Raw genomic sequence first — 23,582 nt, 5'->3', positions numbered from 1 at the left:
CGGTTTTGTCAAAAACATGGTCGAAGCAGCCAAACGTCAGGAAAGGACCCCGCGCGTGAAGAAAGACTGTGTCTCGTCGGAACTGGTAATACAACTTTGTAAGAAATATAAAGACAGTAATGACGCTTTGATAGTCAGAGACTTGGCAATGATAGTGGTCAGCTTCGCAGGGTTTCTCAGATTTGACGAGTTGAGCAGGTTGCGTATGAGGGATGTTGCGTTTAAATACGTATGTAAGTCTTAATATTGAGAAGAGTAAAACTGATCAATATAGGTTCGGGAGTGAGGTAGTCATTTCAAAAGGAGAGACTGTGGCGTGCCCGTATCGAATGCTTGAAAGATATATAAAGTTAAGCAATATCTTAGAACCAAATGACTTTCTTTTCAAACCTTTCGTACGTAGCGGAGGCGTATGTAAGCCAATTTTAAAATGTAAGGCGCTTAGTTATACTCGTGCAAGGGAGTGTGTGGTGCAGAGGTTGAAGGAAATAGACGGGGGTCTGAATTTAGGATTACATTCTTTAAGGGCGGGCGGCGCCACGCAGGCGGCTAATAGCGACGTAAATGACAGGTGCTGGAAAAGGCACGGGCGGTGGGAAACCGACGTCGCTAAGGACGGTTATGTCGCTGATTCCTTGGCCCGTAGGCTGCAGGTTACTCAGAAGTTAGGTCTTTAAATGTGTTCGAGCTATTCGTTTTGTTAGGCGTTTAGGCATTTGAGCATTTGTTCAACCTTTTTTTTTATCTTATCGCCCGTTCTTTTATAGTCTATTGTCCACTACTGGCTAGCGGCAGTCATGTGTTGGAGCTATTGTTAGGAGATGAGTATAGAGAGGACCTGATCAAAAGCACACCAAGCAGACTTTTCGTGTGTTAAACTGGAGGTATACCCTGCTGACTTTCTGCAGAGGTTGGTGACTATGGATGAGACGTGGATCCATCATTTCACCCCGGCGGCCAAACAGTCTAAACAATGGAAGCACCCTGATTCACCCCCAACAAAGAAGGCAAAGACTGTTCCATCAGCTGGAAAGGTTATGGTCTCTGTTTTCTGGGATGCTGATGATATTTTGATGGTAGAATATCTGTAAAAGGTACAACCAATCAATGGCTCATGTTATATATCACTTCTTAGGCAGTTTGAAGAAAATATTAAACTCAAGCGCCGCGGAAAATTCAGTAAAGGTGTGTTGTTCTGCCAGGACAATGCCCATGTTCACAAGTCTGTCATTGTCGTGGCTGCCTTTAATGATTGTGGCTTTGAGCATTGAATGTATTGAGCATCCTTATTCGCCTAATCTCGTTCGATATGACTTTCATCCGTTTCCAAAATTGAAAAAGGCCATTCCCGGTACCTACTTTCAGTCAGACAATGACGTCATACATGCCGTGGAGAACTCTCTGACACGTCAAGAAAATGCAAAGGGCTTCTTTTAAAGTGGCAGTGAGGCCCTTAAACATCACTGGCAAAAGTGTATAGATACTGAAGGGGGCTATGTTAAAATTGAATGTGATATGTCCACCAAAAGTCAAACCCTTAAATGTGAGGCGCACAACTTGTAAGATGTGATGCTTTTGGAATTCCATGTAAAATAGGCAGTTGTGTAACCTTTCAAATCACCATTTATTTGGCTAATGTTTGTTGGCAATCAAGGATTTGTTGTTTTGTGTATTCCGGAAGAGAACCAAAGTGAACAGATATCTGGAATTACACAGAGGATGAGATTCCATGATAATAACTGATGTAACACCCCTCGCATTCTTATATTCGGGCCATTTAGCTGCTTTAACTTGTTTGGCAATTGTAAATTAAATAAAGTTTTAAACATAGTTTTGTAACAGTTAAACCATTCGGCATTTTCACATAGGATTTCAAAAGTTATACTCCTTTAAAACCAAACAATCAAAGGAAACAAACGCCTTTAACACAAACTAACTTGTCTTTTTCGGTCTGTGCATGTTTTTATGACATCAGAAGGAAGCTTATAGATAAGTACTTGATCACTCGTTAGTGGCAGTTTACACTTAACAACACGAGATTCATATGTTTGTATTTTCGCTAATATAATGTCCCTGCCGAACTGGTGTTACATATATATGTCTATTTTTAATTTTACGTTAACTCTGAAGTTAATTGTACTTACTACCAAGTCTTCATTCGATAATTAAAAATCAAATTTAAACATGCCATGTCAAAACATCATTTACACTAAGTAAGTATCTTATCTCAGCAAAATGATTCGGCTTTCATCTTCCATACAGAATAAGAACTAGATAAAATATATGCTATGCAATAAACACTAACATTGGTTAGATGGTCAACCCAATTGAAATGAAAATATTAGGGAAAATTCTAAATATAACAAGGAATTAACACATCCTTCGGAAATTTTATTTCTCATGATATTCGTATCTTACATAGTAGTTTGGAAATAATCAGAAGATATTTATATCTATCATACCAATGGTCAATAACATCACACGACTACATGGTCAGTGTGAATCTATACATATTTCAATGTGGTAGATCTAGCAACGCTTTGACCGCTAGACTCCGTGCAGTGTGAGGTTCAAAATAGCCGGTGATAGTAAAAATAACTCGCTAACCTGTCTAGAGAAAGGAACCAGTATCCAAGTTGTAATAATACCAGATTTATTACAGTACATATTACACAGAGTCAGCACTAATATCACTAACTGCTACATTTTAATAATTTAAAATAATTTTTTCGGGCCAAGTAGATCACAGATAGACTGGATAGGAATCTTTTTTCCTTCCAAAGCAATGAAAGAGGTATGGCGTATAATGATATCGAACACCTATTTCAGTAAGCCGCATTGGTACGCTCTTCAAAACGCCATTACTGACAACAGGTCCTCCTGTTACTGAGATTTTCTTTTCACCGATTACGAAGGTAACTTGTATCGAGGTTTATAGATTTGACGGTACAGAATACTGTTCGATTTTACTTTTGTTCCGATCAGGGCCATACCCCTTCCTTTTTGTGACCGTCACGAGTTAACGTTATCATCACCAATATTAAATAGACTTGAAGAAACGCGCATGTGCCATATAACTATATCAAATGCAATTATCTAATTTGCATTTAAAAGTATTTATAAACACGTAGTTTTGTCAACAAGGAACATTCTTCGCTCAAAACGAAGATATACACCAACATCAGCATGTATTTCTTTTCATTGCAAATTGCTTGTAACCTTTATTTTTCAGCAAATCGGATTCTTAGCTTTGACTGATGTTTCTAACTACAAAATGTAACTGCTTTAAGGAAATCTCAGCCATTGTTAGTAGTGTACATTGATCATTCATCGAGCTTCCCATCACGGATTCCAATTGCAATTCATCTATTACCGTCTACAAGTTTCCAATATGTCAAGACTATTTGGATGAAGACATTTACTTTACTAAAAAGTAATGTTTGCAACACCAATATTCGTTTTCAAACTAGTTATAAACTTTGCGGAGCTATTCAGAGCCAGGTCTAATATTCCCGATTCGTTCAGTGCAGTAGCTACATCAAAATTATACTTGAATGTGTCATCTACACGCTGGTCCAGAATAAGCTTCAGGAACACGCTTCCAATTAAGATCACGACCAGTAGGAAGACCGTCGCTATTCGAGACAGGATCAGCATCTTGGTATCGAGACTGAGCTTGTCACCTGGGTCGTTGTCGTCGCTGCTGTTGAAGTCAGCACTTGTCAGAAGTATGTTGTCACCGTGCATCTCATTAATTTCGTTCATTTCCAGCAATTCATAGGTGAGGGATCCATTAGGTTTTCCGTTAGGAACTGATCCATTCATAGCACCGGGAGGAACTGATCCATTCATAGCACCGGGAGGTACTGATCCATTCAGCTCACGAAGCTTATAGCCATTAGCGATGATTTTTTGGTCGTCTGGTAAGTTGCTTCTAGTAGATATGTTTCCACCTGTAGAAACAATGTTGTACAGTTATGAAAGGTTATGGAAGTAACGCGCTAAAAGGAGGGGGTGGGGTCTTAAGTATAGAACCACTATGACTTGTTTACTTGAGAAATTTGATCCTATATGCTTATATCAATGGTGTCTCGCGAATTTATGAGATGATATAAAAAATTTGGTATCCCGACTAAATGAACATGCTGGTCTGTTGTCTTCGCTGATATTTATGATAAGAAGTTCGGAGTCTCCAGATACTGTGGTAACTGATAGGATTCATTTCTTGATATTCTAAGAGGTTGAAGTTTTCAGGAAATCAATACTGAACATAGGGTAAACTGAAATAACGAGTATTCCAATGTGTTAGTTCCTAGCGACCATAAAATATCGCGGAAGACCAGTGAAGATTTAAAGTTTATGTCCTAAATATTTGATATCATAGAAATGGTAAAGCAGATATTTGAAGAAATTGAGCACAAATATAATCTCAGGTCGGGAGGCAAAGTGATAACGCACTCGCCTTTTATCAAAATGTCCGGGGTTCAATTTCACGAACGGACGTGAAAAGGTTAGGAGTCACCTGTCGGACTACGTGGGTTTTCCACGGGTGCTCTGGTTTCCTGCCACAGGAAGACCCTCGCAAGCTTCAATCCAGGCCAACAGGCCTGATCAGTACGAGTTAGATGGCTTGTTTCGCCATTGTTGTAAAACAAATAAAGTTTAGGACAGAAAACATTTCTATCACTGGTATGGAAAGATCAATCATGTAAACAAAATAAGGTCTAAATGAGATCCAACTATTAAATATTTGTATCAGTCTCCTTTTATGTATCATGCCATTTAGTATGTGTAAAACGTCAATGTTACCTTTTAGTTCAGTGTACAAAATAACGTCTTTCACTATTCCTGCCCGTCCCTGTGCCTGTTGAATAGAAAAGACATAAATATTCAAACACACATAATATAAACATTTCATTGTTCTGTTCTGATAGATGACAATTAAAATTACATTCATAAAACATGTCTTTCCAAACAAAATTAACACATTTACATCAGTTCAGATCCATGTTGTTTCCACACTTGAACAAAAAACAATCGCCCCCAACTGTGCACACTATTGTAAATAACTTGCAATTAGCGTGTTTATTACGGACAATTAACTCAATTTACAATGTCTGTGTACATGTAAAAAAAAAAATTTTTAAATAAATAAAATACCAACATGTCAAATTAATCATAATCCAAACTCAGATTCAACAAAACTAGAGCAAAATCTGAACAAAAAAAATTCAAAAAAGTTTCCATGGAAACTCCTGAAAAAGTCCTGTATATACAAAAGTAAACTGACTGGGCGTTTCTTTACAAACTACCTACCTTGGTAACCTCATCCTGCCAGTCCAGACTCTGAGCTTTAATCAACAGTAGGACGGAATGTACAAAGACCCCAATACAGGCTCCCCACCATGCTCCTTAAAAGAAATCATGATGTTGTAAATTCAAAGATGCTTCATTTGATCACTAATTGATTTTAAGCAAAGAGGCACCAATTCCTTGAAGTATTTGTTTACTTGGCTACGGCCATTTTGATGACTGTTTCCAACCTTTTCCCATCACTATTCAGCAATTGTCTCGATATCGTTTTAAATTGAACATGAACAGTTAATTTTGACATATCATGACTTTAATGAGAGATTGCTGGTTTTAGTTCATACATACAATACGTATGGGACGGGAAAACAAAGTAATACCAATTCCGTTGCCAAGTACCTGTAGAAGCTAATTAATCGGTACTGGAAACGTTTCTAGTATAGAATAATGACAAATATTATCAATTAACATATATACAGGTAGTAGTTGTGTGTACCTTCGTCTTCCATCTCTGTGAGAAGCAGCAGTGGAATAGATATAGACAAGGCTACGACATAGAAAGAGAAGAAGCTAGAAAGAGCACCATAGATCTGATGTCCCGCTCCTCTCAGGACTCCACACAAGATTTCCTGTAAAACACAAGTGATTCTACACTTTAACGATCTATTTTAAGGACATTGGAGAAGCATCTTGAACCACAGGATCCCGAAAAAATTAGACATAACGACATAAATAATCGTTAAAAACCGAAAACGAAAGCAGATGATCCGAAAACGGTTTCTTTTTCGTTTATTACGTCTCACATTCAGATATCCATCAAATTGTCCCCTAATCAGATATCAGTTAACGACCGCTTTTAATTCGTGGTATCTTTTTACATGTAAACAGAAAATATCCTATGTTATGAATTAAAAAGAATTACTACATATCTACCTACCTTGGTATGTTGAAAAATTTCATATATTGCTGCAATGATGAGCAGTGTAGAAGTGAGAATCTGAACCTCTCTGAAATACAACACTTTTGTTATATGATGAGTAGAAACTATTATTTTACTGGCGAAACTTTGAAAAATAGTCTTGATAAAAAGAAGGGGAAAAAACTAATATTTTGGCCTTCTGATTGAACTCTTCTGACACTCTATCACTTGATACACTTTTGTCAAATTCATGTGACAACACAAGGTGTTTTAGTCGTGTTTATTTATCTATTTTGTCTAATGATATGACGGAAATTCCTTAATAGTAAACGTATATTCTAGGTCGTCTCATAGAGTAATCAGCTTTGTATGTAAATCTTTTTTTTCCCCGAAAAAAAATCTATTTACATAATTGATAATCCAGAACTTTTTCTGCTTAATACAATTAATCTTGTATTCCATTGTATATACGTAATTAAGTCATACAGAGTACTCACATATCCGGACTAAAGAGTACAGGAATAACGTCTTTACTCACATATCCGGACTAAAGAGTACAGGAATAACGTCTTTACTTACATATCCGGACTAAATAGTACAGGAATAACGTCTTTACTTACACATCCGGACTAAAAAGTACAGGAATAACGTCTTTACAAATGAAGGTTGCCAGGGCTATGACTGTCGCCTCTGTCACTGTTGGTAAAATGTTAAATTATCACAGTATGTAATCCACTTCTTTACCTATGGTATTGACCATTTCAAAAAATCAAACACGTGGTCATTTAGTAGCAAATAAGGAGCAGAGAGTTTATTTTTAAATTTTAGATGTAATAAAAACAGGATATACTGGTATAACATTCTATGTATTCATAACATGTAATTAGAGAACCATTCCAGTCGTTGATTGATGAAATAAATAAAAAGGAAATCTAACGTATCTAACGTCTGATGACAATTATGTCTTTCGTATTCCTGACAGATTCTCTTTTAACATTGGTAACAATAATTATTGAATTCTTACCGCCGACGAACAGAACCACCCGGTAAGTGACCTTGGCTTTTTCAGCATCACCAGCCCCGAGATGATTACCCACAATTACCGAGGCGGAAGTTCCAATCGCATAAGGTATCTTTGATATCACAAAAAATTTGAAATCAGATTATATCTATTTCTTAGACCATTTCATATTGGTTCATCACGTGATGTAAGGCACAATTCCGATTTAGAATTTACAAAATAGTTGCAAGAGATTTCTATGATTTATCCAAATGAAATCATGAAAACTATTTACATTTTAATTAACAATATATCGATGGTTTGATCGTCTAGACTATTGGCATGCCAATGGGAACTAATTGTGTCACTTGACTGTGACTTGTTTTGATACGAGGTTGAATTTAGATGCCATTCTGAAGTGAAGGAACGCCTTTGCTCTGTTGTTACGAGAAGTATTTTACCGAGAGATGTGAACGGCATTTAAAATTCACGTTCTTTCTGATTGAATTATACTGAAGCGTAAAATACGTTCAAATCAAAGGAGTATACGTAAGAAGAAATCCTTAATATGATTGAATTTCTGATTATCAATAACTTCGTCGAATTTGGTGGCAAGATCTTCCAACAGACTTTTGCCATATTTGAACTGTACCTCTTTGTTGGATTATTTGTTTTTGTATCAATACGAGACTGAATTTATTCAGAAGCTTAACAACCACAGGTAACAAATATCCTGTTCCTTATTTTCACATGCAGATATATTCATGATCTGCTGTCTTTAAATAACTTGGCCCTAATTCTTGGTCGCATATAACCACTGAAGTGAAGAAATCAATGCAATGGTGAGCTCCTCTATATTCAGCCGCTTACATCGACCTTTACTTACCATGAAACCAACGAGAACAAATGCCTACCAAGCGGTTTAGCAAGTGTGATGATTTCAATTTCCTAATGATGAATTACCCATTTCTAGATGGTAACTATCCTTCTTGTGCTATCGTGTAAACATGCTGCACGTTTCGATACCACGAGCTTGTCCCAAATATCATAATAAATGCCGAGAGGAGACGGTTGAAATTACAAGACCGCTTTCGGAGAGACACAGGATGAAGAAGACTAGGAGATTTACAAGACTGAGTATCGTGAGTAAGCAATAGACGCGTACACTGTTGAATACCTAGTTTTGTGCTAACTGTAGGTTATGTTAAGAGTCCACCGACCTGTGATAATTTTTTAATGGAATATTTTTATTGAATGTTCAATTAAGGAAAAAATACGAAAAGGGCTTTGAAAAGTTTCCGTAAACACCTTTAAGAAAACTTTGTCATAAAATGTGCAATGATAAAGAAAATTATATACAAACGTCATTTTTTTATGAAATGCCTTTCTGATCAATCCTATCGTATATCAATATATAGTTACCATCAACGTCAAAGTAGCTACGTTGTATACAATTGTAAAAGCCGCAAGTTGAGTTGCTCCCAGTAAACCTGTGAAAATAGGTTCATTTAAATAAGAATAAAACAACACACACAATCAGCTTCTTTAAAAAGTATATACTTAAGTTAAATTGCTTCAACTTAAAAGGTTAACCAAAAGTAATGCCTAGATGTATTAAGGTAAAAGAACTTATCTTTATTCATTACTCCAGTTATTTCTCTAAGTTCTTCTCTAACATCAACAAACACCCAATTCAAGACGATGACCATGGTACCTCTAACCCATGGCCAAGCAAACGTTATTGATGACAAGTAAACCTTGTGTAAATCTTCATTTATTTTTACATATGCTTATTTTCTCTTATACTCTACCCGTTTTGATAATTGATAATAGCTCTTATATAGAATACCGGAGAGAAAAACCAGGATTTCATAGCTCCACCATTCCAAACACAACATTAACATTCCTGCTATGGCAAGGGTCAGATATGTTCCCCATTCGAACAGGCACTCTTTAGTCCAACCTTCAATAAAAGTAGAGATTATATTTAGGTGATAAAGTAACAAAACCAGGATCCCAAAAACAGTCATAACAAATGCGGATGTGGTGTACCAAAATAAAACACAAACGACCTTACAGGACAATATATCGGGTGTCATATGATAAAACCGTTTTAATACATAAGAACACACTACATAGAGTAAAATTTGGACACCGACATAGGTAGGGGTGCAGATATTGTCAATTAGATCCCTGGCAAATGCATTTGAGTTTTTCTTAATAAGACCTGCTAGACTCTCTCCTTAATTAAACCTGCTAGAATCTCTACTTAATAAAACCTGACATATTATTTCCTTAATAAAACCTGCTAGGCTCTCTCCTTAATAAAACATGACGTATTATCTCCTTAATAAAACCTGCTAGACTCTCTCCTTAATAAAACATGATAGGTTATCTTCTTTAAAAAACTTGCTGAACTATCTCCTTAATAAAAACCTGATTAATTCTGTTCTTAATAAAACCTGATAGACTATCTCCTTGCTAAAATCTGCTTGAATCTCTCCTTAATAAAACCTGACAGACTCACTCCTTAATTAATCCTGCTAGACTCTCGCCTTAATAAAACATGATAAATTTTGTTCTTGATAAAACCTGCTTGAATACCTCCTTGCTTAAATCTGCTTGAATCTCTCCTTAATAAAACCTTATAGACTTTCTCCTGAATAAAACCTGACAGACTCTTTCCTTAAAAAGACCTGCTAGACTCTCTCCTTAAAAAAATCTGAGCGACTCTCTCCGTAATTAAATCTGACATACTATCTCCTTGATAAAACCTGCTAGACTATCTCCTTGCTAAAACCTGCTGGAATCTCTCCTTAATAAAACCTGATAAAATCTGCTAGACAATCTCTTTGATAAAATCTGCTAGGCTCTCTCCATAAGAAAACCTGCTAAAATTGTTCCTTAATTAAACCTAATAAACTCTGTTCTTAGTAAGGCCGGCTAGGATATCTCCTTAATAAAACCTGCTGGGTATAGAATGTATTATATCAATGTTAGTATACAATGTGTTATATCAATGTGGGTATACAATGTATTGTATCAATGTGAGTATACAATGTATTATATCAATGTGGGTATACAATGTATTATATCAATGTGGGTATACAATGTATTATATCAACATTGGTATACAATGTATTATATCAACGTGGGTATACAATGTATTATATCAACGTTGGTATACAATGTATTATATCAATGTGGGTATACAATGTATATCAATGTGGGTATACAATGTATTATATCAATGTGAGTATACAATGTATTATATAAATGTTAGTATACAATGTATTATATCAATGTGAGTATACAATGTATTATATCAATGTGGGTATACAATGTATATCAATGTGGGTAAACAATGTATTATATCAATGTGGGTATACAATGTATTATATCAACGTTGGTATACAATGTATTATATCAATGTGGGTATACAATGTATTATATCAATGTGAGTATACAATGTATTATATCAATGTTAGTATACAATGTATTATATCAATGTGGGTATACAATGTATTATACCAGTGTGGGTATACAATGTATTATATCAATGTGGGTATACAATGTATTATATCAATGTGAGTAAACAATGTATTATATCAATGTGGGTATACAATGTATATCAATGTGGGTATACAATGTATTGTATCAATGTGAGTATACAATGTATTATATCAATGTTAGTATACAATGTATTATATCAATGTGGGTATACAATGTATTATATCAATGTGGGTATACAATGTATTATATCAACATTGGTATACAATGTATTATATCAACGTGGGTAAACAATGTATTATATCAACGTGGGTATACAATGTATTATATCAATGTGGGTATGCAATGTATTATATCAATGTGGGTATACAATGTATATCAATGTGGGTATACAATGTATTATATCAATGTGGGTATACAATGTATTATATCAATGTGAGTATACAATGTATTATATCAATGTTAGTATACAATGTATTATATCAATGTGGGTATACAATGTATTATATCAATTTGAGTAAACAATGTATTATATCAATGTGGGTATACAATGTATATCAATGTGGGTATACAATGTATTGTATCAATTTGAGTATACAATGTATTATATCAATGTTAGTATACAATGTATTATATCAATGTGGGTATACAATGTATCATATCAATGTGGGTATACAATGTATTATATCAATGTGGGTATACAATGTATTATATCAACGTGGGTAAACAATGTATTATATCAACGTTGGTATGCAATGTATTATATCAACGTGGGTATACAATGTATTATATCAACGTTGGTATGCAATGTATTATATCAATGTGGTATACAATGTATATCAATGTGGGTATACAATGTATTATATCAATGTGGGTATACAATGTATTATATCAATGTTAGTATACAATGTATTATATCAATGTGGGTATACAATATATCATATCAATGTGGGTATACAATGTATTATATCAATGTGGGTATACAATGTATTATATCAACGTGGGTAAACAATGTATTATATCAACCTTGGTATGCAATGTATTATATCAACGTGGGTATACAATGTATTATATCAACGTTGGTATGCAATGTATTATATCAATGTGGGTATACAATGTATATCAATGTGGGTATACAATTATTATATCAATGTGGGTATACAATGTATTATATCAATGTGAGTATACAATGTATTATATCAACGTGGGTATACAATGTATTATATCAATGTGGGTATACAATGTATTATATCAATGTGAGTATACAATGTATTATATCAATGTTAGTATACAAAGTATTATATCAATGTGGGTATACAATGTATTATACCAGTGTGGGTATACAATGTATTATATCAATGTGGGTATACGTGTGTATACAATGTATTATATCAATGTGGGTATACAATGTATTATATCAATGTGAGTAAACAATGTATTATATCAATGTGGGTATACAATGTATATCAATGTGGGTATACAATGTATTATATCAATGTGAGTATACAATGTATTATATCAATGTTAGTATACAATGTATCATGTCGAAGTGGATATGCATGGCAACATATCAACATGAACATGAGATGTTAATGTTGGTATACAAGGAATCGAGATCAATGAAAATCATATTTAAGATGAGAACACCCTAGATTGTTTGATTCCACAATTTCATTTCTTGATGATAATGTAATTGTTATAGTGATGTTCTAAGATTACCTGCCCATGTGTCTTTGTAGATCCCAGCAATCAAAATATACAATACTTGTAAAATAGAAAATAGCCATCGCGCAATTCCAAGTGCAATTCCAGCTCCACTAAATAAAACACAAAGAAACATCAATAAAACATCATAAAGTGCTGGACTGATAATGCTTGTAAACAAATTATCACTTACTTTCATTCACAATTCATTTGTGTGATTTTATTTGGAAAAGGACGATCACTTAAACAAAAAAGTTTACGAAACAAACAGAATAGTAAAAAGCTTAAAAATGCCTGGACGCCCTAGTCCGATACTAACAAGGTACCCATGTCCAGGTAGAAGACAAAGAACCAGTGTATCCCAACGTTAGCCAATCCAGAGGCCAGGCCCATGAACACGTTCGGTATAACGATCCCCTACAGAACAACATGTTTGATAAAAAATCAATTATATTATGACTGGAAACTCATGACAAATGACAGTCTAAGTAACAATTATTGTCATATGTTTTCGTGGTGCTCAAATTACTTGATACCTCCAAAAGTTGCAGTTTTGTTTGCTACTTGATTTAGCAGGTAAGTAGTACCTACGGTATCTCTTGGTATTGAATTTTTGTTTCTTTTCTTAGCTGTGTTTAATTTCGTTGATAAATAAATTCTAGTTTTTTCAAAGGAGCAAAATATTTAATGTTCTTATTGTATTAATAACTATATCAATGACAATGGTATTCAGGATTTACTTCTACTTTATTAAGACATTTTAGATATTACAACATTTACATAACACCTGACATTGTAAATACCAACAACATTGGTAAATACGGAAGTATACATTGTAAATACCAACAACATTGGTAAATACGGAAGTATACATACCTGACATTGTGAATACCAACATTGGTAAATATGGAAGTATACATACCTGACATTGTAAATACCAACATTGGTAAATATGGAAGTATAATACAGAAGTATACAGAAGTATATATACCTGACATTGTAAATACCAACATTGGTAAATACAGAAGTATACGTACCTGACATTGTAAATACCAACATTGGTAAATACAGAAGTATACATACCTGACACTGTAAATACCGTATAAGTATACATGTGAGAGCATGACCCTGTAATCATAATTAGAGTATGCTTTACGAAAAAATAATGCAAAACTGCAAACAGATACAAGTAGCCCATAGACCTTAACAGTCATCTGACATCATTAGATAACTACAGAATAATTTCAGTTCTTATTTTTCTCAAACTTGTGAAGAATATTTTTGAAATATTAGGGCCTCCTCGCTTAGATCCCCAACGGATGGCAAAAGTATGCATTTCCTTTATGAAATATGGCAAATTTTACTCATTTCCAACGCAACACCAGTGGAGGAGGGAAGGACAAGCATAGATTTCACAATTTTGTTAAAGATCGATGACAGCTTCACAACTACATGTATGAAAGAATAAATATCCCGATATGTTTAGTCCTTTTGAAGGTTTTTTAAAGTTTGACAATTTTTCCAAATCGGGCACCTGCCTTCGACTTCTTTTGGGTCAGATTCCTGAATTTCATAATTTTGAATAGTCTTGCCCCAATAATGCTTCTGATCTAATATCATTAAAGTAGGCGGGCCGGCTTTTAAAGGGATGTTGAAAATGTTGACGCACGCAGGGCGCGACGGCGGACAGAACATGTGGGCAATAGGTAATCTAGATATTCATCATGTTGATCAAAGCAGCGATATGTTCTTTTAATAAACGTATAAAAGATTTATTTAATTCCTCCGGTACAATTATCTACTAAATCCAGTGATTTAAACACGCACACCCCAAACCCCCTTTCCCCTCTTCCCTCAAAACCTACAACTACAGAAACATACTTTGATTCTAAACCATTGATAAAACTTTTGTCTTATGTTTTGATAAACTATGCAAATATTATTACACTGAGGCGCAAATCAACATCAATACAGTGGTGTTCTGACAGAAATACCATGCTGAGTAAGGTTTTCAATGCGCAATATTACCGGAAGTCCAAAGGAGTAAGCTGTGGCATGAAGGCCTGCAAGTCTGTAAAGTAATGAGATAAGGTCATTAGAGATGTAAAGATAGTGTACAATATCAGCATCCTTAGAAAGGTGTTATTATCTTTTTTGTCAGAATTACAATATGTTGTGATTCATTAACTAAGTTTTCATTTTATATAGGACATCCTATGTACAGAATTGTCTTGGATATGTTTTAAGTATTAAGAAAACCTCTACAATATAACCGTATCTTTTTGTATTAGAGATACGATATAAGGATATCATTAACTCTCTGCGTATGAGGGGAAGACTCTTCAGATTACAAGATGGGTTTGTCATTATGCGGGTCATTTGTTATCATGACAGTCTCGTTCATTTTTAGACAAGTGTTCAGAAATACGGCTTGAAATTAGTGATATTTAGAATTTTAGTATGGAAACCATGCTAATCAGAAATCAAAAGAATGTTTTTGTTCCATCATTTTTTTTTATTTCTCTACAGCATCTTCAATAATGATGTAGTTTCAGTTTGTAGAATCATCATGCCATTTGTCGTAGACACCATCGCATCCATCCAAAAACTGTGAGAAATAGCCAGCAAGAGGTTACCGCGAGTAAGTTGGTTTGTCACTGACACTTCAACGCAGAGCACGCCATATTCGATGGTTGACAATACATGTGCCCAGACGTTTCCCTGTGACATGTTGGAGCTTCGATCAGATGATCGTCAACGTACGTACCGGCATCGAGGAGAGCGTCCTGTAAACGCTTGTTTTAGAGCACGTCATATTTTGGGGTGGAATGGTTTAGGAAATAGTTCCCACGGTTTAGACACCTTTAGTGATCATTAACGGGAATTGGATGGCTGTACGCTATTGGGATCACCGGGCCTCATGTTGTGCCTTTCATTAAAACGCACCATTTGACCTTTCAGCACGTTGCAAGAGTTTGTTGGTATTTTCTTGCAAACTGAACATCGTCCCGATTGATTGACCTCCATATAACCGTGATTAGTCCTCAATCAAAAGTTCAGAATTGAGCAAACATCCAAAGTAACCTCTGCCAATTGGCCAACGCATGTTCGAGGAAGGCTCACACGATATAAGGGGTCGCTCTGACAACTGCTGTCATTTCAACTTTGTATACATTAGACCATCTTAATTCATAGCTTAATGAAATCTTCATTTGTTAAAAATCTAATAAACTTTGAAGACGGATGGTCCAATATTTGAAGTTATTGCATTTCGCTTATTGCTCGTTATTATTATTTCATTAAATCGGAAAGTTGAAGTTGCGTTTCTTTTTTTCCTCTTAGTTTGTGTACACACACATATATATACATGTGAGGGTACAGTTTTCATAACAATTCTGATATATCCGTAAAACGTACTACGGTTTCAGGAAAAAAAGCAAATTAGCTACTTGCTGCTACCTTACCGTGCCACTTCCGTCTCCTGTCCAAGCATCAGAAGCAAATGTTCCGTGTTGATGAAGATCGCTATACAGGGAAAGCAAGCCAGGAACAGGATGATCAACCCTATTTCGAACGAGATAACGCTAGTTAGAGATCTTAGTTAGTGACAGCCGAATGTTGGGGCTAGGGTTAGCACAAAAGCAGTCAATTCTCTAGTCGTTATATATATGATACGATAAAATCATTTGTAATATGATTTACTTTACTTATATATGACTTTGTATTTATATTACATATAATAATATCTTCAACCCAATAAAAATCTTATACTATAATGAAATTATTTGTAATGTAATCAGATATGTATGATATAAAATACAATTCAGTTATATCTAAACTAAAATCCTTTATTATGTTTGATATACAAAGTAATACAATAAAATACATTCAATCACTGGGGTTAAAGCCACGTGTAAATAACCAGAACATTATCTATATAAATTGTGAATATAAAACGAGTGTCGATAGAAACGGAAATTAAATCGCAACCAGATTTTGAGAATTTGCACTAGTATTTATAAACATTCGTTTTTGCAGCGCAAGTAGTTTTACTTGATTCATGAATGCAAAATTATCAAAATATTGATGTAAAAAAGCAATCTCATCATGACGCCATTATATCGCTTGAAAATGGCATGACATGGATCTTGTTACAAGACTGTGGATGTTTACTTGTTACAAGGCACTGTAGATGTTTACTTGGTACAAGGCACTGTGGATGTTTACTTGTTACAAGACTGTGGATGTTTACTTGTTACAAGACTGTGGATGTTTACTTGGTACAAGACTGTGGATGTTTACATGTTACAAGACTGTGGATGTTTACTTGGTACAAGACTGTGGATGTTTACTTGTTACAAGGCACTGTAGATGTTTACTTGTTACAAGGCTCTGTGGATGTTTACTTGTTACAAGACTGGATGTTTACTTGGTACAAGACTCTGTGGATGTTTACATGTTACAAGACTGGATGTTTACTTGGTACAAGGCACTGTGGATGTTTACATGTTACAAGACTTTGTGGATGTTTACATGTTACAAGACTGTAGATGTTTACTTGTTACAAGGCACTGTGGATGCTTACTTGGTACAAGGCACTGAATGGTTACTTGGTACAAGGCACTGTGGATGTTTACTTGTTACAAGACTGTGGATGTTTACTTGTTACAAGCACTATGGATGTTTACTTGTTACAAGACTGTGGATGTTTACTTGGTACAAGACTGTGGATGTTTACATGTTACAAGACTGTGGATGTTTACTTGTTACAAGGCACTGTGGATGTTTACTTGTTACAAGACTGGATGTTTACTTGGTACAAGACTCTGTGGATGTTTACATGTTACAAGACTGGATGTTTACTTGGTACAAGGCACTGTGGATGTTTACTTCTTACAAGGCACTGTGGATATTTACTTGTTACAAGGCACTGCAGATGTTGACTTGGTACAAGGCGTTGTGGATGTTTACATGGTACATGGCACTGTGGATGTTTACTTGGTACAAGACTATGGTTGTTTACTTGGTACAAGGCAGTGTTGGTGTTTACATGGTACAAGGCTCTGTGGATGTTTACTTGGTACAAGGCACTGTTGATGTTTACATGGTACAAGGCTCTGTGGATCTTTACTTGGTACAACACTCTGTGGATCTTTACTTGGTACAACACTCTGTGGATGCTTACATGGTACAAGGCGTTGTGGATGTTTACATGTTACAAGGCACTGTGGATGTTTACTTGTTACAAGGCACTGTAGATGTTTACTTGTTACAAGGCTTTGTGGTGTTTACTTGGTACAAGGCTCTGTAGATGTTTACCTGTTTCAAGGCGTTGTGGATGTTTACTTGGTACAGCACTCTGTGGATGTTTACCTGTTACAAGGCACTGTGGATGTTTACTTGGTACAAGGCGTTGTGGATGTTTACTTGGTACAAGGCACTGTGGATGTTTACCTGTTTCAAGGCGTTGTGGATGTTTACTTGGTACAGCACTCTGTGGATGTTTACCTGTTACAAGGCACTGTGGATGTTTACTTGGTACAAGGCGTTGTGGATGTTTACTTGGTACAAAGCACTGTGGATGTTTACTTGGTACAAGGCACTGTAGATGTTTAGTTGTTACAAAGCTTTGTGGTGTTTACTTGTTACAAGGTTTTGTTGGTGTTTACTTGCTACAAAGCTTTGTGGATGTTTACATGTTACAAGGCACTGTGGATGTTTACTTGGTACAAGGCACTGTAAATGTTTACTTGTTACAAGGCACTGTAGATGTTTACTTGTTACAAGACTCTGTGGATGTTTACTTGGTACAACACTCTGTGGATGTTTACTTGGTACAAGGTCCTGTGGATGTTTACCTGTTTCAAGGCGTTGTGGATGTTTACTTGGTACAGCACTCTGTGGATGTTTACCTGTTACAAGGCACTGTGGATGTTTACTTGGTACAACATTCTGTGGATGTTTACTTGGTACAAGGTCCTGTGGATGTTTACCTGTTACAAGGCACTGTAGATGTTTACTTGTTACAAGACTCTGTGGATGTTTACCTGTTACAAGACTCTGTGGATGTTTACTTGGTACAAGGTCCTGTGGATGTTTACCTGTTACAAGGCTCTGTTGAAGGGTTTTCTTTCAGTGCTGGTTGTGTTTTAAAGTTATATAGATGTAGTACATATACGAGGCGACACCATAACTCAGAAATCTTACAATGTTATGCGGGTAACATCACTCATACGTAACAGCTGACATCTATACTTATAAGTAACATTTGTCAAACAAAAATATCACCAAGTTTATCTAATGCTATTTATTATTTAACAAATGCGCGTGGGGCCGTGTTTCTGTTCGAGAAAAGGTATCTGTACATTGTAGCTTGATGGTGAATATATTCATTAGCGTCAGCAGTGAAAAAAAAATCAAAACAGTATAATGTATGCCAACAAGAAATCCCCACTAGATGAATTATAAAGTGAGGCTCGGATATGGGATATTATCGCGCACGCGCTCCTTTTGTTGGTATAAACGATATAGCGCTGTAAAAACATATTACTTTTATCTAATATCGAGTTATAAAAACCTGATAAATGAAGTTAAAACTGTGTATAATTGAAGCATGTACAAATCAATAAAAAAAATCGTATTTATATCTTAACGATGTCTCATGCGGAATTCATACTCTATTTTTCAGCGTTTATTCGGAGAAGAGACTTCAGTCAAAATTGATAGCTCGACCAAAATGATAAAAAAAAAATACCGTGTGATTTTACTTTATAACGGTGATGCTCAGGGATTACGTCGATGGCAAGAAGTGCTGACAGTAGAACAACACATCACTTTGTCAAAACCTCCTACGACACCGTAATCTGAACGTCAGAACAGTGATGGACAGGTGGAAACTTTTGCCTAGGTAACTGTCACGTGTTCACATTAGAACTATGTAATTCTGATTGGTTGAACATATCACAGACGTCAGTCACAATAAAACTCTTTATAAACAGTAACCACACAGAAACATGTAGTTATATAATGACATGCGTAAGTCCTTACCTCTTTGTAGAATAACCCCCACGCCGTACTGATTACCGCTTCCAAATGTCTGAAAGGTTGTGTTTCGGTTACAACATAAATAACACATAAAATATACATGTATGTGTCACCGAAGCGGTATATCATTCACACCAATTGAAGAACTTAAAGCAAACATACTTTTTTATAAATCCTATAACTGAATTTTAAACCTTTTCTTGTGTTTACATCAATGTTTTCGAACTCACTTGATCCAATATGATATACATGTACCAGAACAATGTTAAGGACATATTGGGGTCCAGTACCTGAGGAAACAGTGTATCGAACGCAGATGACAGTCCAACCATAACAGACGTCCCCAACACGTTTGTGATCTGAAAGGAAAGATCCATCGTCAGCTGACATACGCCATTAAACGGCTACTTTCGTTTTTAAAAGGTCCGAAACCATAGTTACTTAGATTTCATACCAGGCTTTTAAAGACTGTACAAACACCACACAGGTGAAGAATACATCTGTATACAAATTTTGAGTTGTTGCTAGATAATGTAGCACGAAGTAGTCCACTAAACTGCATTATGTAATTGTCCTTCCAGGACAGTGATTCTACTGAAACCTAGGACGAGACTTTGACTCTTTTTATGTATTATTATTGATATATTTTTACCCGTTTTTTTTTTTTTTTTTTTTACTTTTCTCCTTTTTCTAATCCTAATGCAAACTAAATCCTAGGTTTATACGAAGTAATGAATTACTGTTATCTGATGACAATGATATGTAATAGACTTACCAACTGATATATAAGTATGGACGGCATACGTTTTCGTAGCAGATTCTTAGTTTCATCTCTTCTTCAATTCACATGTAGTCACAATAGAAATGATTATTTTGTCAGAGACCACTATCCATGTATATATAAGTAGATAATACCTACACCAAATTACTCTTGCTCTAGTGTCTATGTCAGTCCCGATGGAGTTTGTGTCCTGTGACTTCCTGATCACAGCTTTCTCGCACCGTGATTACATGTAACAGACGTCTTGGATTTATTCTAATGCCTCCGCTAGTGTTCGCACCCAGAACTTCTGGCTTAGTAGCCTGTCGCACAACCAATCGAACTGGTATATTGCGGCTACAGTTTTACCTGGGTTACCTCAGACATGACCCAGGGATGTGTGTTTACCGTGGTAGACAGAGATGACCCAGGGATGTGTGTTTACCGTGGTAGACAGAGATGACCCAGGGGTGTGTGTTTACCGTGGTAGACAGAGCTGACCCAGGGATGTGTGTTTACCGAGGTAGACAGAGATGACCCAGGGATGTGTGTTTACCGTGGTAGACAGAGATGACCCAGGGATGTGTTTACCGTGATAGACAGAGATGACCCAGGGATATGTGTTTACCGTGGTAGACAGAGCTGACCTATGGATGTGTGTTTACCGGGTTAGACAGAGATGGCCCAGGGATGTGTGTTTACCGTGGTAGACAGAGATGACCCAGGGGTGTGTGTTTACCGTGGTAGACAGAGATGGCCCAGGGATGTGTGTTTACCGTGGCAGACAGAGCTGACCCAGGGATGTGTGTTTACCGGGGTAGACAGAGATGACCCAGGGGTGTGTGTTTACCGTGGTAGACAGAGATGACCCGGGGATGTGTGTTTAGCGTGGTAAACAGAGATGACCCAGGGATGTGTGTTTACCGTGGTAGACAGAGCTGACCTATGGATGTGTGTTTACCGGGTTATACAGAGATGGCCCAGGGATGTGTGTTTACCGTGGTAGACAGAGATGACCCAGGGGTGTGTGTTTACCGTGGTAGACAGAGATGACCCAGGGATGTGTGTTTACCGTGGTAGACAGAGCTGACCCAGGGATGTGTGTTTACCGGGGTAGACAGAGATGACCAAGGGGTGTGTGTTTACCGTGGTAGACAGAGCTGACCTATGGATGTGTGTTTACCGGGTTAGACAGAGATGGCCCAGTGATGTGTGTTTACCGTGGTAGACAGAGATGACCCAGTAATGTGTGTTTACCGGGGTAGACAGAGATGACCCAGGGATATGTGTTTACCGTGGTAGACAGAGATGAACCACGGATGTGTGTTTAGCGTGGTAAACAGAGATGACCCAGGGATGTGTGTTTACCGTGGTAGACAGAGCTGACCTATGGATGTGTGTTTACCGGGTTAGACAGAGATGGCCCAGGGATGTCTGTTTACCGTGGTAGACAGAGATGACCCAGGAGTGTGTGTTTACCGTGGTAGACAGAGATGATCCAGGGATGTGTGTTTACCGTGGTAGACAGAGCTGACCCAGGGATGTGTGTTTACCGGGGTAGACAGAGATGACCAAGGGATATGTGTTTACCGAGGTAGACATAGATGACCCAGGGATGTGTGTTTAGCATGGTAGACAGAGCTGACCTATGGATGTGTGTTTACCGGGTTAGACAGAGATGGCCCAGGGATGTGTGTTTACCGTGGTAGACAGAGATGACCCAGGGATGTGTGTTTACCGTGGTAGACAGAGATGACCCAGGGATGTGTGTTTACCGTGGTAGACAGAGCTGACCTATGGATGTGTGTTTACCGGGTTAGACAGAGATGGCCCAGGGATGTGTGTTTACCGTGGTAGACAGAGATGACCCAGGGATGTGTGTTTACCGTGGTAGACAGAGATGACTCAGGGGTGTGTGTTTACCGTGGTAGACAGAGCTGACCCAGGGATGTGTGTTTACCGGGGTAGACAGAGATGACCCAGGGATGTGTGTTTACCGTGGTAGACAGAGCTGACCTATGGATGTGTGTTTACCGGGTTAGACAGAGATGACCCAGTGATGTGTGTTTACCGTGGTAGACAGAGATGACCTAGGGATGTGTGTTTACCGTGGTAGACAGAGATGCGCCGTCAAGGGCCTCCTTGCTGAACTGTCCACAGAACGCTATGCTGACACAAGACATGGAGTACATCGATAGATAGGTCAGCACCTTTCATAAAACAAAATATCAGGAATTTGGTATAAAGCACAAACAATGCTTTACGGTGTTACGTCTATTTTTAGTAAGGTGGTGAATGACGTAATGCCATTACGTCAGTAAGCATAGTGTATACCAACATCTACTTGTATCCCACAACTGAGAATTTTAAACAAACACACATACCTTCCCATATACAAATGACCGAACTTATTCACGTATTACATAATATCCTCTGAAAACATTATGACGAGTTGTCAGATATGAGATGGTTGGATAAAATGATGTACTAGATATTTACTTTGTATCTAACATTTCCTATTAAATAAAATTCTTTTAGATCCTTCAGATAATATTGTATTGCAAAGATTAAAGAAATTAAATCGAACCTGTATCTATAATTTTTAATTGTGCTTTTGTGTTAAAATTATGTCGTGAATCTCGGTTTTTATGTCACCAATGAGTCAGAGGATGTGAAAAAATGACCATAGCAATTATTTTTATAGTTGGCCTCGGAAGTCTGGGGCTTGAATGGAAAAGTCGACACGATGCTTGTGGGATACTACGTACCATTGGCCACGAGAGCCGAAGGAGCTCTTTGAGTTGGGCCCTGTAACCGTCGTCGTGGAACTTGTCTTTGAGAACTCCACGTGACATGAGCAGCCACTGGGTGGCTCGCTCCCATGATGGGCATGGCATCACCTGTATTGATGACGATCTCTGTGGAGGATGTAAAGTCATGTTAAGTTATCACCACGTCACCAAACTAGGAATCTAATGTGATTATAGGAATTTATTATAGTTTCAGCAAGAGTGATTGCTTAACACAAATTTAGTTCTGTTTCAGTACCAAAGTTTTGGTCTAGAAAGAATGTATATGATTATTCTAGTATGTCAACTGGAGAGTTTTGGCATATCTTAAGCAATTTTTCGCTCAATATATTTCAGTATTGAATTGGTAATTTAAACCAAAATACAAAATTCAAAACGATAATCTATACTCAAATCCTAAGTACTGTTTTGTTTTTCAAAGTACTACAAATTGCGTTCAGGTTATCAAATTCACACCACGCGGTCTTTGTACTAGAAAATAGATATACGAGTGCGGACTGAAATATGTTAAACATTATATACATA

General features: G+C 36.6%; 1 protein-coding gene across 1 annotated transcript; it reads right to left on the bottom strand.

Moving 5' to 3' along the window:
* Positions 1–3,426: 3,426 nt before the first annotated feature.
* LOC132556007 (multidrug and toxin extrusion protein 1-like) lies at positions 3,427–22,439 on the bottom strand. The gene is made up of 17 exons (XM_060220398.1): positions 22,356–22,439; positions 19,778–19,846; positions 19,491–19,539; positions 15,908–16,007; positions 14,472–14,514; positions 13,527–13,571; positions 12,763–12,860; positions 12,459–12,556; positions 9,079–9,192; positions 8,652–8,719; positions 7,254–7,362; positions 6,850–6,925; positions 6,248–6,317; positions 5,807–5,939; positions 5,317–5,411; positions 4,810–4,864; positions 3,427–3,953 (listed from the first exon to the last, which is right to left on the bottom strand). The coding sequence occupies exons 1-17, from the start codon at positions 22,437–22,439 to the stop codon at positions 3,427–3,429; spliced, it is 1,833 nt and encodes a 610-aa protein (XP_060076381.1).
* Positions 22,440–23,582: the final 1,143 nt, after the last annotated feature.

The sequence above is a fragment of the Ylistrum balloti genome, unplaced genomic scaffold (genome assembly GCF_031769215.1).
Source record: "Ylistrum balloti isolate Yb309-2 unplaced genomic scaffold, AGI_CSIRO_Ybal_v1 Utg370540, whole genome shotgun sequence".
Taxonomy (NCBI): Eukaryota; Metazoa; Mollusca; class Bivalvia; order Pectinida; family Pectinidae; genus Ylistrum; species Ylistrum balloti.
This window is presented reverse-complemented; position numbering and strand designations above follow the sequence as displayed.

What these genes read in the sequence shown, in the direction of transcription:
- LOC132556007 (XM_060220398.1), bottom strand. Translation starts at nt 22,439, where the DNA reads ATGTACTCCATGTCTTGTGTCAGCATAGCGTTCTGTGGACAGTTCAGC. An exon ending in CACAGAGATGGAAGACGAAG is followed by an intron (nt 5,412 to 5,806) that starts GTACACACAACT and finishes ATTTCTTTTAAG; the next exon opens with GAGCATGGTGGGGAGCCTGT. An exon ending in TTTGTACACTGAACTAAAAG is followed by an intron (nt 3,954 to 4,809) that starts GTAACATTGACG and finishes TTGTTTCTACAG; the next exon opens with GTGGAAACATATCTACTAGA.